This window comes from Peromyscus eremicus, chromosome 9, assembly GCF_949786415.1.
Source record: "Peromyscus eremicus chromosome 9, PerEre_H2_v1, whole genome shotgun sequence".
NCBI classification, from domain to species: domain Eukaryota; kingdom Metazoa; phylum Chordata; class Mammalia; order Rodentia; family Cricetidae; genus Peromyscus; species Peromyscus eremicus.
The window spans coordinates 104,261,934-104,277,861 of record NC_081425.1 but is presented as its reverse complement, the minus strand read 5'-3'; the positions used below and the strand labels follow the sequence as shown (position 1 = coordinate 104,277,861).

Genomic DNA, 15,928 nt, shown 5'->3' with positions numbered 1-15,928 from the left:
AGAAAATAGCTCTAGGGGTAGACAGAGACCAGGCTTGTACAGATGTAGACTCTTTTGAGTGAGAGAGGAAACTGTGATCAAGTTAATCTTGATTATCAGTTTGATTAGACTGATATACACTTGTGAGTTTAGTAAAACATACCCCTTATCTGTGGGAGTATTTCCAGAGACAATTCAGGATGTTCATGACTAAATGAATGGTTGAATCCCTTGAGGGATTCAAACTTTGAGTAGGTTGATTAGACAAGGGTAGAACTATGGAGGTGGGGCTTCAGTGGAAGAAGTAGATCTCTAGGAACATGTCTTTGGATGCTGTCTCTTAGCCTGGTCTCTTCCTGTTGCTGCTCTGGTATACTTCCTGTCTGACTAGAGCTGCCTCCTCCTTCACATGTTGCCACCACCATGTTACTCTGCCTAGCTGTAGGCCTGGAAACATGTTTCCAAGTGACTAGGGACTGAACTCGCTGAACGTGAGCCAAAATAAATCCTTCCTCCTTTCGATTGTTTGTATCAGATACTCTGTCACAGAGACAAGAAAAGGAACTGATATTGAGGCCATTGGAAAGTTATAAGTGGGGAAGATATTCTCAAATATTGCTTTAGTTATTGTAAAGAGAATATTCCGGATAATCTGGAGTGCAGGCAAGGGATGGTACAGGAAAACAAATTTAGCTTGTTAAACCAGTCTCACAAGGCATGGCAGTGGTTATGTAAATGTTGGAAGAACCTTTACCTGCTCTGTCCCTGGTGTTCCTAGCTCCCAGAGGATCGCTATTACAGCACAGATAGGAGGCTGGAAACATTTGTTGAATTATGTACTGATGGCCGAGAGGTGAGAGCTAGATGGATTCAGGAATTACGTATGTGTTCGTGTGTAGAGGAGCCAACAGTTCTTGATAAATTAAAAGTCTTGTAGAAGGGGAAAGGAAGAAATTGGGGACATCTAGCTTTAAGTTTCAGACACTGAGTCGATAAGATTACCACTAAATGAGATGAAAAAAAAATCTTGGAAAGTGGCAGTTTTTAAGGGAAAAAGTACTACATGGGTTTTGGACAGTTTTGACTCCTTTGCTATTAAATACTGTTTAAGTAGAAATATTAGTCAGTTGAATAAGATAAGCCCACAACTCAAAAGAGATCAGGCCAGGATTTTAAAGCATGGTATCATCTGATTACAGATTACATATAAACATCAGAATGTAAAGAATTTCGAACTATATAGGGAGAAAAATGAGATCACTGCTGATTCTGTGCAAAGAAATGAAGACTTAAAATTAGGCAAGAAAACTTAGTAATTGACATATAGAAGTTGTATCAGTTTCTCATTGTTGAAGTGTCACAGGTTGAAGGGAATCATATTTGTCTTTCACCTAACAAATATTTGTGTGCTAGGTAGGGTAACCCTCTGACCTAATTTGCCAAGGACTTTATTTGTTTTCGGCCCATACCCAAGAAAACGCCTCAATGTTAGGCATTTGTCATGGTTGGTCTCCTCCATGCCAGATAATAAACTACTCTGAGACTTGGAATAATATTTGATGTAAATGGAGTCAGTGTTCTGATAAAATGAAATCATATTTGCTTTCTGGCACTCTTTAGACTTTACACTTCAGGACAGATCTGAAGTAACTGTTTCATCAGTGTGACTAAGTTTTGTGAAGGACTAATATAGCTGAACACGTATTAGGAGTTTTTATCAAGTTGAAGTTTTATTAAGTTGAAAGGTACATCTGATGTTTACCCTGAAATTACAAAGGTATCTTAAAATCTTGAAAATTACGAGTGATGTTGAGGAAGACTGGGGTCCAAATGTCTTTTGATCTGCGTTTTAGTGTGGTGGGGCAGTTCTCAGCAGGAGCCAGACCTGTCTGTCCTCCACCTGCATCTGCTTTCCCACTTTGGTAGGGAGGAAGCATGGGAAATCTGGCAGAACAGTTTGGGTTTGGTTTTCTGAAACATTACTGGCGTTTAGTTGTCATGGGCCAAATTTGCTAAATATCCTGCAGTGAGAATTGTCTTGGAAAAAATGTTTTCATACGCAGGTTTGTTGAATCTTAGAATTCTTGATTTCTTAAAATGTTCTTGGATCTATTATATTTAGCCTGTAATTTTGACCTTTATGAAAATGTGCTATGGATTAAACATTTTAATAAGAACATAATTGGCCATAGTTATCATTTTTAGGATTGGTTAGAGCCACACCTCTGTCCTCTTGGTGTTCTGAGGTGTGGACTGAGATATAGATCCAGATACGTAGGTGCTCCATACTTAACTCAAATATATACCAGTTCCATTTTGGCCACAGAGTTCAATTTCGGTTCCATTTTCCTACAGACTACCTCCTGCATTTTCAGTGCTGCTTCACTAATACCAACTCACCAGAAGGCTCCATTTGTGGGAACAGATGGTACACGTAGATGTGAAATTTTTTCCTTTTTTTAAAACTTTTATTATTTGTTTGTTTGTTTGTTTGTTTTCTGAGACAGCCTGTCCTGAAACTCACTATGGAGTCCAGGCTGGCCTCAAACTTGGGATTTTGCTGTTTTGGCTTCCCCAGTACTGGGGTTACAGACAGATCTTTGTTTTTTATTGACATGTACTATTTTATACATTTCTGTGAGGTCCTATGTGATGTCTTGATTTATGTATATACATGAGGTAATAATCAAATCAACATAGTTGGCATGTCCATCATGGTGAGTACATTCAAAATCCTCTGGAGATAGAACTGCACAGTTGTAACTACATTCACTCTGCTATACCAAAAACACACCAGAATGTACTCCAGCTGTAGCATGGTACCCATTGACCTGTCTCATACCTGTCTCTATCCCGCTGTCTAGTATTCACCATTCTTCACTTCCTTTCCAAAGTTGGAAAAGCCAAATCCATTAGAAGTGAGCCATCACTATTGGGGATGTTCTGTTTGCTCATCCCCTTCCAGCTGTTTGTGAAAGCTTGTAGATTTTGATCTCTGTTCAGACTAAGTTGGGGTCAGTCATAACAAAACAATTGAGGTCATTGCAGTTTGAATCCATGATCGAGCAATTATGGGGTAGCACCAGCTAGATTATTCAACTTCTCTGAGCCTTTGTATTTTCACATAAAATGTATGTAAATGGTATAATTACAGCCTTTCAGATGGTTCTGAGAATTAGTGGAGAGAATGTTCATGAAATGTTTGCACAGTACCTATACTACATCAATACCATGAGTGGTAGAAATTAATTTTCATAGCTAATATGGTTAATACATGAAGCATCATGTACATTTGAAAAAGGATTGTGTGTAATGAGGTTTTCTGTTATTATTAATTCTAGCAGCCTGCTATTACCAGAAAAATAGTCATTTTCAATTGTTTTAAGTGATCTGCAGGTGTCTTAGGGTTACTGTTGATGACCAAGCACCATGACCAGAAGCAACTTGAGGAGGAAAGGCTTTATTTTGCTTACACTTGCATATTTTGCTTACACAATTCTTGATTATAAGGACTAGAACTCAAACAGGTCAGGAAATTAGAGGCAGGAGCTAATGCTAAGGCCGTGGAGGAGTGGGACTTCCTGGCTTGCTCGTTATTGTTTGCTAAGCCTGCTTAGAACCCAGGACCACCAGCCAGGGAGGTGTCCCCTCCAACAATGAGGTGGGCCCTCCCCCATCAATCACTAATTGATAAAATGTCTACAGGCTTGCCTATAGCCTGATCTTATGGAGGCGTTTTCTTTTTTTTTTTTTGGAGCTGAAGATCGAACCCAGGGCCTTAGCGCTTGCTAGGCAAGTGCTCTACCTCTGAGCTAAACCCCAACCCCATGGAGGCGTTTTCTAAATTGGGTCCCTCCTCTCAGATGACTCTAGCCTGTGTCAAGTTGACAAAAACTAGCCAACATAACGGGGGTGGCTGCTGTGTGTGGTAACAACTTTTAATCACATTACGGTTGATAGACTTACTGTTTGCCACTGTTCCTTCTCAACACCTTGAAACTTGGTTGGATATGTTTTTATTTTACCTGTTTTCTTGATTTACAATTTACTATTTTAAATTGAGAGTTTTGTATAATATTTATATTAAAGCAGTCTGTGTTATGGATATGCACTTAACTAATTTCAACAAATATTGCTTATTTTTGTTCTGTTTTGTTTAGAGGACTTTTCCATTCCTGTTAATAATAAATAATCTATAGGGGTTTTTTGTTTTGTTTTATTTTGGGGGAGTTGGAGAATGCTGGAGAGATGGCTCAGCTGTTAAGAGCACTTGCTCCTCTTGCAGAGGACCTGGGTTTGAGTCTCATCACCTACACACAGGGCCTCACAAAGGTCTGTAACTCCAGTTCCAGAAGCTCCAATGCCATCTTCCTGTCTTTGTGGATACTTGCACATACCTCAACACAGATAGATATATATTTAAAAAATAAGTACATCTTTAAGAAAATAATCTATAGTACTAGGCCTGGTGGTACATTCATTCAATCAGGAAGCAGAGGCAGGAAAATCTGTGAATTTGAGGCCCACTCAGTCTACATAATGAGTTCTAGAGAAGCCAGAACTACCCAGTGAGACCCTGAATTAAAAAAAGAAAGGAAAGAATAAATAAGTCTATAGTTTGGGGCTAAAGATGTCACGTGAGGGTAGAGGACTTGCCTAGGGTGTATAAGACTCCTAGCACTACGAAACAATTATATCTGTATTTTCAAATTAACTGTCAGTGTATACTTTTAACTGCTCTTGGAAAATGGTGAACCCAACACACTTCTGATGTAGCTATTTTCTAAGGGCTTAGGTTTATAAAATGTCATATAACTTTTATAAAAAAATATGTTTTAGTTACAGTTGTACACAACTATTATTATTATTACTACTGTATACAATTTATTAAACCAGGTCAAGATAACTGACATATCTATCACCTCAGACATTATTTCTTTGGGAATGTTAAAAATGCTATTAACTATTTTGAGATAGCCAATTAATTGTTATCAATCATATTTGTATTACTATGTGTCACATAGCTTCTCAGTAGTTTTATGCAATACCTTCTTGATCTTTTCATTGTGTTTAAAAACAAAAACATCTGTACTGGGGACTGAACCTTGTTCTTCATAAATGCTAGGCAGCCAATGTATCCCACTGACCTATATCTCGAGATTAAAAAACAACAAAACTGTATTGTGAGACCATCTCACTAGCTTGTCCAGGCCCTCATTGATTTTGGGATTCTGCTTCTCAGTGTCCTGAGTAGCTGAGATTATAGCCTCAGCCTCCTGGCTCAGGCCTCTTGTATGGCAGTTTTTCTACTGCCATTACTTTGTATGGAATTTAATAGAAACTTACAGTATTTTATTTTATTGCAGAGAATTTAGGGATATGCATTTTGCCACTCTTATAATATATACTGTATTGCATTTTTCTAAAGTTCTCCTAAGACTAGGATGTAGGTCAGTTGGTAGAGTGCTGCTGGCCATGTATGCATAAAGCCATAGGTTCAAGCTCCAGCCCGGCATTGACTGGGCTTGGTGGTACATGTCTATAATCCCAGCATTTAGGAAGTGAACTCGGAGGAAGATCAGGAAGTTCAAGGTCATCCTCAGCTAGAGAGTAAACTCAAGGCTGGCCTGGGATATAGGAGATCTTTCACAAAAAATAAAGTAAAATAAATAAAAGTCTCTTGAACTACAATAAATATGCTAAGCTTTATATGTTAGCAAGGAAACACATTTTCTTAATTTTGTTTAAAAACTAGTATATTCTTGAGATATGTTACCTTCAGGGCTGCAAAGATGGTGCCATGGTTAAGAGTGCTGTCTACTCTTCAAGAGGAACCGACACCCACATGGCAGCTCAGAAACATCTGTGACTCCAGTTCCAGTGGAGCCAGCACCCTCCTTTGGCTTCCCTGGGCACCAGGCACACACACAGTGCACAAGACACGTATATGCAGTCAAAATACCCATACATATAAAAAATAAAAAATATATTTTTTAAAAAAGATATAATACATTCAATAGTATTGGTTTCACCGTGTATAAGAACGACTGTCAGTGTAAAACAGAAGTTAAGATTTTTCTCAATTCTGTAAATTCCAGGGAGAAACACATCTCATCTTTCCTAAAAAAGCCTCAGTGGAGCAGCTGCAGAAAATTCGTGACCAGATTGCCTTAGAGAGAAGCAGCAGATTGGATGGGTCAAATAAGAAGGTGGAGTTGTCTCAGCAACCTGCTGCTGTCCAGTTTCCTGCGGAGCAGTCTGAGGATCCTGCTCGATTAACACAGCACTCAGGAAACCAACCAGGGCAGCTGCCAAGCCTGCCCTCTGCTCCAATGGTAGTGTTAACAACCCAACATTCCTTTACATCCTGTCAGTGGTGAGATAGCAAAAAGAATTATTCCTGCAGTTATTTCTCAAATATTCTTGGTTTTAGAACACTAATATCTTCAAATTTGTTAAGCATTTTGAAAATAGTCGAAGTTATAGCAAATGTGGGCAAAAATGGCTACCATTTATTTTCCTCCTTCCTTTAGTTCTTTCCTATTTTTGCTGTGTAGCCTAGGCTGACCTTCAACCCATGATCCTCGAACTTCAGCCTCTGGAGTGCTGGGATCATAGTTGTGTACAACCATGGCCAGCTGTTGTATGTTAAAACTCAACCTGAGGTATTATTATTTACAAATGTACCTACTTTCTTGGTACTTATATCAGTTGCACAAATGAGCATGTCTTTAATTAACCTCAAACAAATAAACTTGCTGAACCGGTGTGTATTATGGCCATTAGATTAGTTGATTGCCACTATTGTATTTATACTTGTAATCTGAATTTTACATGCTGCCAATCTCCATGGGCATTATTAATTCTCATGGTCTAACCATTATCAACATCTTAATGAAAAAATGACTTCTTTAGGTTTAAAGTAAATGATAATTTGTAACAAGTCTTCTTCCATCCTGTCTGCCAGCTCCCGAATAATGACACGGAGACTTATTATTAATTATGAAAGCTCAACCTTCAGCTTAGGCTTGTCTCAGTTAGCTCTTACAACTTAAATTAACCCATTTATATTAATCTACATTCTGTCACATAGCATTACCTCTCTTTCATCTTACACCACCTATTTCCTCTCCATCTGGCTGGCAACTCCTCCCTTCTTCTTCCCAGAGTCCTCTCTGTCCCCCGAAGTCCTCCCTGACCTCTTCCTAGCTATTGACCATTCAGCTTTTTATTACACCAATCACAGCAATACATTTCCACACAGTGTACAAATCTCACATCAATAACCTATTAGTAAACTGATAATATATTCTTAAAGGCAGTGAAATTTAGTTATTAGCATGAAGAATTGAAATCGGGTTTTTTGTTGTCTTAGCAGGCACTATTGGCAAATTTAAATGATCCCATTTAATAGCTGTTGTGTGTCTTTTCCTGGGGAGACATAACAAATGTATATGTACCTCAGATAGGGCACTAGCAGCAGACCAAGAGAATGAGTCCATCCAAGTCCAGCTAGGTAAACTAGTTGGGTTTCTTGGGCTTATTTATAGGCTTATAAATGATGCCTAAACAGATGCATCATTAAAAAGTTGTACCCTAGCCTGGGTCATGGGTGAGTTCCTCCCTGAAGCTGCATAGATGAAAAATGCTTTTCAGTTAGTTTTCCAGTGCTTAGATACTCTGGTCATTCCTGGTGGCACATGGAGCTGGATTAGGACATAAGAGCAAGGGAGAAGCTAAAATCTCAGGTAAGGGTCTGTGTTAGTGACTTTTTTATTGCTGTGATAAAACACTGTGTCCAAGGTAACTTTATAGAAAAGGGGGTTTATTTAGAGGTTGTGGTTAAAGAGTGTTAGGGTCCATAGTGACAAGGGACAGCATTGCAGCAGGTAGGAGACACGGAGGCTAGAGCAGCAGCTGACAGGTTACATCTTGAACTATAGACAGGAAGCAGAGAGAGCACTAACTAGGAATGGCATACAGCTTTTGAAACCTCAGAGCTAGCCCCCAGTGACACACTTCCTTCAGCAAGGCCACACCTCCTAAGCCCCCAAACAGTGCCTACAACTGGGGGCCAAACATTCAAATGCCCAAGACGTATGGGTGACAGCATCTCCCTGAAACCACCACAGGCTTCCCTTCACGCTTTCCTTCTGAGGGACTGGCCCAGTCTTGTGAAGGTCTCCTGAGTGCTGATCATCACAGCTACTGTGACTGAGATGGCAGTGGCCATGTCATGCCTAGAGGACAATATTCTGTAACAATAGGAAATACTTGGTTTGCAAAAATTCCTTTTGATGAAGGTTATTAAATATTCCCAATTTTCACTATCAGAAATTTTATGTGATATTTCTACAGTTATTTTATTAGTAACCAGTTTAAACTCATATCTACATATTGTAATTTTAGTGGAATACCTTGTCACTGTCCTCTATATAGAGAACTTAACATAATCCTTAAATCCACCCATCATCTTCTCAGATTAGCTTATTCTGGACTCTTTGAGCTCTTCTTTCCTTGGTAGTCAAGAGATTGAGAATCTTTTCTGTCTCGTCCTGGAAAGCCCCACACTGCCCCTTTGAAAATAAAGAATAAAGGTGGTAGGTTCTGGCCAGCTAAGACACAGATGTGTTCTGTCCTTTTCTTGTAACCTGTATTGAGTATTTTCCTGACTTTTGTGTGTGTGTGAAAGATTTAACTCCTCTACCCATACTCATATTTGTCTCCTTTGACTGATGAAACCTGTACGTCTTTTTTTTTTTTTTTTTTTTTTTTTTTTTTCTGGTTTTTCGAGACAGGGTTTCTCTGTGTAGCTTTGCGCCTTTCCTGGAACTCACTTGGTAGCCCAGGCTGGCCTCGAACTCACAGAGATCCACCTGCCTCTGCCTCCCGAGTGCTGGGATTAAAGGCGTGCGCCACCACCGCCCGGCTGAAACCTGTAAGTCTTTAAAGTACTTGTTTCCCTTTTCATTAGCCTCACACATTTCATTGGTTTATAGTAATAAACCCAGCCAGCCAGTGCTTATGATGGTTCTTAGAAATGTAACTGTCAGATCGACAGTACCAGGAGTTAGCATGTGTGAAAGCCCCGTAAACTCTGGAGCTTCCCTAGGTTTGCTTTTAGAAACAAGATTTTTTTTTTTTTTCCTTTTTGGCTTTTCCAGATGGTTTCTCTGTGTAGCTTTGGTTCCTGTCTTGGAACTCGCTCTGTAGACCAGGCTGGCCTCGAACTCACAGAGATCCGCCTGCCCCTGCCTCCTGAGTGCTGGGATTAAAGGCATGTGCTACCACTGCCCAGTGAAAAAATGATTCTTTATGTAAAGTTTCACATCTTCAGTACAGAGTTGTCAGTCTCAGAGAAGTAGAACTGCTTGACTGACAGAATAGTAACTCAAGTCTCCATTCCTTACAGCAGTGGTTTCTGTCTTTTTTCTTTCTCTCTATTTTTTTTTTTTTTTGAGACAAGGCCTCATTTCAGCCCAGATTGGCCTTAAACTCACTTTCCTTCGACCATAGGCTACCTTGCCTGTCCTCTACGTTCATTTTTGAGTGTATGTTTTACCTATAATAGAATGTTGACTGCATAATCCAAAATGGTTGCCTATTTCTAGATTATATGCTTCTATACTATTTCTATACTAATATTTCATATACCAATCATGTAAAAATTAAGGAGTAAAATAAGAATAAATTTTAAAACCCTCCAATGGACTCTCATATCCCCTCCATCTGTGTAAGTAGCCCATCCATGACACCTTAATTCTGTATCAGTTTCTAGATACACTGATGTAGCTAGAGTTTTCCTGCCTTGCCCACAGTCAGGACAAATCTCTGACACCCGCCAGTCCCACAGCTGCTCAGACCCAACCAAGTAAACACAGAGACTTATATTGCTTACAAACTGTATGGCCGTGGCAGGCTTCTTGCTAACTGTTCTTATATCTTAAATTAACCCATTTCTATAAATCTATAAGTTGCTTTTCATGGCGGCGGCGCGCTGGTGGCATCCCTCTGCCTCAGCCTTCCACTTCCCCGAATTCTCCTCTCTCATTGTCCCACCTATACTTCCTGCCTGGCTACTGGCCAATCAGTGTTTTATTTATTAACCAATCAGAGCAACACATTTAACGTACAGAACATCCCACAGCACACTGATACAGAATTGGAGCCTCACTTACCACCTTTCTTTGATTTCTAATGGCTTTGAAGCTTTCTAATTACAGTGCTAGAATGTATCTTTTTGAGATTTCCTACTACCTTTTGTTTAATTACAGTTTTAAGTTTAAAATGCTCAATGCTAACCAGTCTTACAAAAAAAGCTTGAAAATACTTATATGTATTCCTGAACCTTGTAAGTATTTCGTTAGTGTTGTAGCTCAGGAAACTTCCTACTTTCTGAATCATGGTTGGATCCCTAACCTTGTAGTTCAGGAAAATGTAAGGCATAGTGACAGTTTTAAGATGCTGTCACTGAAACAAAGTGTCATTATTACCAACAAAAATTTAAAGATGTATACTATTAGTGGGGTAGTATTTATCAACTTCTCCTTGGTTCTTTTGTTTTGTTTTTATGAACAACTCTTGGTTGTCCATGAATTACTATAATATACTTTTTTTTTCCTTGTAACCCTGCTTGACCTCAGACTTGGTATGTAGTTGAGAGTGACCTTGAACTTTGTACCTTCTGTTCCCACATTCCAAGTGTTGAGATTATAGACATGAATCTGGAATACACTTTTAAAAATAAGATTTATTTACTTATTTTTGTATATGTGAGCCTGTATGAGTGTGTGCGCTCTACATGCATACAGGGGCCAGGGAAGCCAGAAGAGGGATTCAGATCCCCTGAAGATGGAGTTACAGGCAACTGTGAGTTGCCCTGTAGGTGCTGGAAACTGAACCCAGGTCCTTTGCAAGATCAATAAGCGCTCTTTACCACTCAGCTATCTCTCTGATCCCTGGACTATACTTGCCTTTAAATATCATTTTATTTAATCATCAATTTTTATTCTATAGGAGAACTTAGCAATTATTTTTACTATCATCAATTTGAGTGATAATACCAATTGAAATTTATAATGAACTAATGTCAAGGAATAAGAGACATACTTTAAAAAAAATTAACTGCTGGGCAGTGGTGCACATGCCTTTAATCCCAGCACTTGGGAGACAGAAACAAGTGGCTCTCTGTAAGTTCAAGGCCAGCTGGTCTACAGAATGAGTTTCAGGACAGCCAGGGATACACAGTGAAACCTTGTCTTGAAAAAACCACCAAAAAAAAAAAAAATTAACCTCCATAGAAGCTAAATAAATTCTAATAAACTCTGTAACTATTTCTTTAGCTATATAAAGTAAGTTTTTAAAGTTTAAGTTAAGACACATAGAAAATTGTTAAGAACTCTTCATAAATTCTTTACCATTAGAAATTACTGCCTGTTTTGTGTAAGGATATATTTTTAAAATAATTATCAGAATTTTTGATTATTTCATTGAAATTATTAAATAATATTACAGTAATAACAAAATAATCACCTATACACATTTATCCTTTTTACAGTGTTAGGAGTTGACAACCAAGGCTTCTCAAGTGGTAGACAGATGCTGAGCCATAGTCTTTCTGGGCTAGTTAATTTTTAAATTTATTTGTCTTATGAACCAACGATTAGGCAACTTCTTAGTCTGAATCTATTTAATAAGAGAAGAGATCTATAAGAATTTTAATGTTCTGTATCTCATTTGCTAATCTGTCACTCTTAAAGGTCAAACATAACTTTACATCCTTAAGTAGGGGATTGCTTATATTATGATACATCCTTATGTTAGCACACTTGGTCTCTATTAAAATGGTGAAGCTGGGACCTGGAAGATGGCTCAGTAGTTAAAAGCATGTGTTGTTCTTGCAGAGGATCCCAGCACCCACATCAGGTGGCCCACAGCCATCCATAACTCCAGCTTTATGGGATCCAGCAACCTCTTCTGACCTCACAGGCACCATCACTCATGTACACACCTTTTTTTTTTTTTTTTTTTTTAGTAATGATCATGAGTGTGGTGGGCAGGATATTAATCCTAGCATTTGGAAGAAGGCTGAGGTAGGAAGAGGATCACGAGTTCCAAGATAACCTGGGCTACATAGGCAGACCCTGCCAAAGACAAAACAAAACAAACAGCAAAAAGTTGTGGTTTGTTTGATATCAAGACCATTATTAGATGGAGAAGAAAGGTAAACTGAGACTGGTAACCCTAAACACTATAAATTATATGTGTGTAACATTTAAATTTTTCATATTGAAAATCATTAATTTAATTCTTCATATTGAAAAAAGGATAAAATTTTAAAGTCTGGAAAATCTTACACATATATCTTAACCATAATTTTCCGTAAGTGGTAAAATTGTGGGTGATATATTATTTATACCTCTTAGTTCATGATCTTTTTGGTACAACATACAGTTTACACTATAGGAAAAGTTATTTTTTGTAAGAAATGTTTATTGAATTCCAAAATGAATTAAAAATGTTACTTAAAATTTATTATTTAATAGAATGTTCATGCTTAAAAATAGGCTCCACATCTAGAAGTCACAAATATAAAGGATGATATTAAAAGTGGAAAAGAGCTGGTAGACTTGGAGATCATTGCCTCTTTGCTAGAGTAGTGATCATGCTCATCCAGCATCATTGATTTGACAGAATCATGAGCTTTGTACTTTCTTATAAAGAGTCTTAAATATCTCATATCAAAAGCTAAAATAATTGGAAGTATGAATAGTGAAGAAAAAGCCTTTTTGGTCTCAAACAGATTTCATATTTTAAACTTCCATTTATACTGCAAATAACCTTTTCTCTGTCAGGCAATTAACTACTGCCTTGTGTAGCAATAGTCCCTGGTTATCCAGCTGCCATAATTGCCCTGCAATCAACAGCCTTCTATTTTCATGGCTTAAGCCTCCCTCCTTGGACCAATGAATATGTAACAAAGTAAGGCAAGAAAATAAACCTTATTGTTCAAGATCATTTGATTGCCATTAAAACTACAACGAATGAGGTAATTTCCAGATAGAAAAGGAATAAATTGAAAATAAAAATACTATAAATGAGTTCTTAACCCTCTCACTAAATGAAAACTGCATTCAAGAGAAAGACAACACTTCAGTGCATCATTTTAATAAGAATTCTTTCAAATAAATGGAGAGTTTTGTTTTTACATCAGTTTTGCTTTATAACAATTTCTGTTTTATATCAATCAGCATGTTCTCTCTGTTGACTTTCCTACTGCTTCATTTCTTAAAACCTTGTATCTGCTTTCTTCTGAGCTGTTAAATACAGCTGTTAACTGGGATCCTGTCTCCTCTGACATGCTGGTCTCAGACACAGGGCCCACCTATGTTGTTGGCTTTTTTTTTTTTCTTTTGGGAGACCCACCACCAAGCTCCCAAATAAATCACATATGGAGATTTAGTCTTACTTTAAATGCCCGGCCTTAGCTTGGTTTGTTTCTAGCTAGCTTTCCTTAAAGTATCCCATCTGCCTTTTGCCTCTTGTCTTTTCCCATTCTTTTCTGTAACTCTTACTCTGTGGCTTGCTATGTAGCTGGTTGGCTGACCCCTGATGTCTTCCTCCTTCTTTGGCTCCTTTTCTTCTCAGATTTCTCCTCCTGTTTATTCTCTCTGCCTGCCAGCCTCACCTATCCATTCTTCTGTCTTGCTATTGACTGTTCAGTACTTTGTTAGACTATCAGGTGTTTTAGACAGGCACAGTAACAGCCTCACAGAGTTAGTCAAATGAAACATAAACAAAAGTAACACACCTTAAAATACTATTCTGCAAGACCCCTCTGATCTCTTTTCTCAGGAAGGCTTCTTGGTGGCATTTATACCTTTCTCTAGGACCATTCTCTCCCATGTTGCACTGTCATCACAAATGCATCTCTGAACGTAATCCCGTTTGTAACAGACCATGGTTTAGAAATCTTTCCTCTAAACTGTTTTAAAACAAGTGAGCATACAGTTTTCCCTTGGGTCCCATATGGCCTGGATTTCCTGCTACTTCTTCCCCATCTTTACCACTGTCTCTTTATTTCTCATACACTTGTCTTATACATCTCCATCCTTTAATTATGTGCCATCAATAAGATATTATGAATACATATTCTAAATATATTTTTATTTCTTTGCTTTATTCATGAATATTGTACTGTGTACATTATACAACAATACAAAGAGGAACTCATTTAATTCTAAAAATTGTTAACAGTATATGTATATTTTCTAATTATTCACATAGGTCTACATTTTACATAGTACTAATAATTTTTAATTTGGGAAGTAACTTTGTTAGGTCTCATGATTTTTGTTGTTACATTATAATGCAGCTTTTCCTAGTGAATATGTGAAGAAGTGAAGGAGTCCATGAAAGAAATGTTCTGGCCTTCTCATTTTTTCCTTGTCTACATATATTAGCTTTAATACCCATAGTTCTTTGTAATATCATTAAGCCAGGGATGAACTTTTGTTAAAACCAGCACTCAGGAGGCAGAGGCAAGCGAATCTCTTGAGTCCAAGGCCAGCCTGGTTTACAGATCAAGTTCTAGTACAGCTAGAGTTACACAGACAGACCCTGTCTTGAGAAACCAAAACCAAAAAGCTCCATACCTACAAATGCACTTAGCCAGGAGCATTTAAAACTCAAACACTGAAACACATCACAGATACAGGGAAGAAGAACATGCCACTCTTCTACTTTCTGCCATTTCTTTCTCCTCTGAGTAGTTTCTGCAGTTCATGAGGGAGCCACTTTTAGTCTAAATATTAGCCGGTATTTTAAGTTGATTGATTTGCATTTTGTACTAAAAACAATGGTAGTTCTAGCATTTTCTTCCCAGTGGACCATTATTGGTGCCTGCAGTTAGCCCACTTTGGGGCCACTTGGACAGTTTGGTCCCTTGTAACCTATTTTCCCTGTTACAGGCTGTACTAAGATCTAGAGTCCCTGTTCTGCTATATTTATTCAACTTTTGTTTGTTTGTTTTGTTTCAGACAGGCTCCTGTGTATCCCAGGCTGGCCTTGGAACTCACTGTGTAGCCAAGAATAGCATTGAATTCGGTGAGCTCCTGTCTCCACCTCCCGGTGCTGCTGTTGTAGGTCTGTGACACCACACCTGGCTGGAGGGACTTTCTCAGCTTGTTCTCACTGGATCACTCACTGCTCCTTTGTCATGTCCTAGGTCATTTCTTATTGTAAGTGGTTCAGCGGCGAATCTAGGTACTCAGGTGAAAAACCCACAGATCATTCCTGTTTTTCTCTGCTTGGTGCTGTCCACAGTGGGCTGAATCTTCTCTTCAATTAATTTAATCAAGATAGTTCCCCAAAGACCATCCCAATGTAGACAGTCCCTCATTGAGACACTTCCCAGGTGAGTCTAGGTTGTGTCCAACTGATAAAGTTAACTATCATACCTTCCAACTGGAGTGACCATTTTCCATTCCTCTTTGCCAAGCTTAACTTCACATTTTACCACATCTTCAGGAAGGTCTTATTTTAGAACCTTAGTTGTAAAATCTCATTTCATTCTTTATGTGTGATTTATAACTCTATCATACTTTTTTTGGATAGGGTTTTTATATATCCCATGCTGACCTGGAAGTCACTATGTAGCCAAGGATTGCCTTGAACTCCTTGTCTTCTTGACTACTGAGATTACAGACGTATATCACTACACCCAGTTTGATATATGCTAGACAAGTGCTGCATCAACTGAGCTACATCCCCAGCCTTCTTTGGTACTTAAGAATAAATTGTTTAACTTATATATTCCTAGTATCCTAATAAATAGACGACCAGTAAACATTGTCGGGTTCCTGTATGCCCATAAGCTACTTGATTTTCGAGGACAGTGGCCTTCTTTGCATCAGTCTTAATTTTTCCAGTGTCTAATTCATTCACAGAC

The 15,928-nt window shown here is 38.3% G+C and overlaps 1 protein-coding gene across 3 annotated transcripts in view; it reads left to right on the top strand.

Moving 5' to 3' along the window:
* Positions 1 to 15,928, top strand: part of Ngly1 (N-glycanase 1) — a 57,978-nt gene that overhangs the window by 6,926 nt on the left and 35,124 nt on the right. For all 3 annotated transcript variants that reach the window (XM_059274185.1, XM_059274186.1, XM_059274187.1), the window contains one exon: positions 6,078 to 6,314. In XM_059274185.1, coding sequence (XP_059130168.1) covers positions 6,078 to 6,314 — 237 coding nt within the window. The remainder of the gene's footprint in view (positions 1 to 6,077; positions 6,315 to 15,928) is intronic.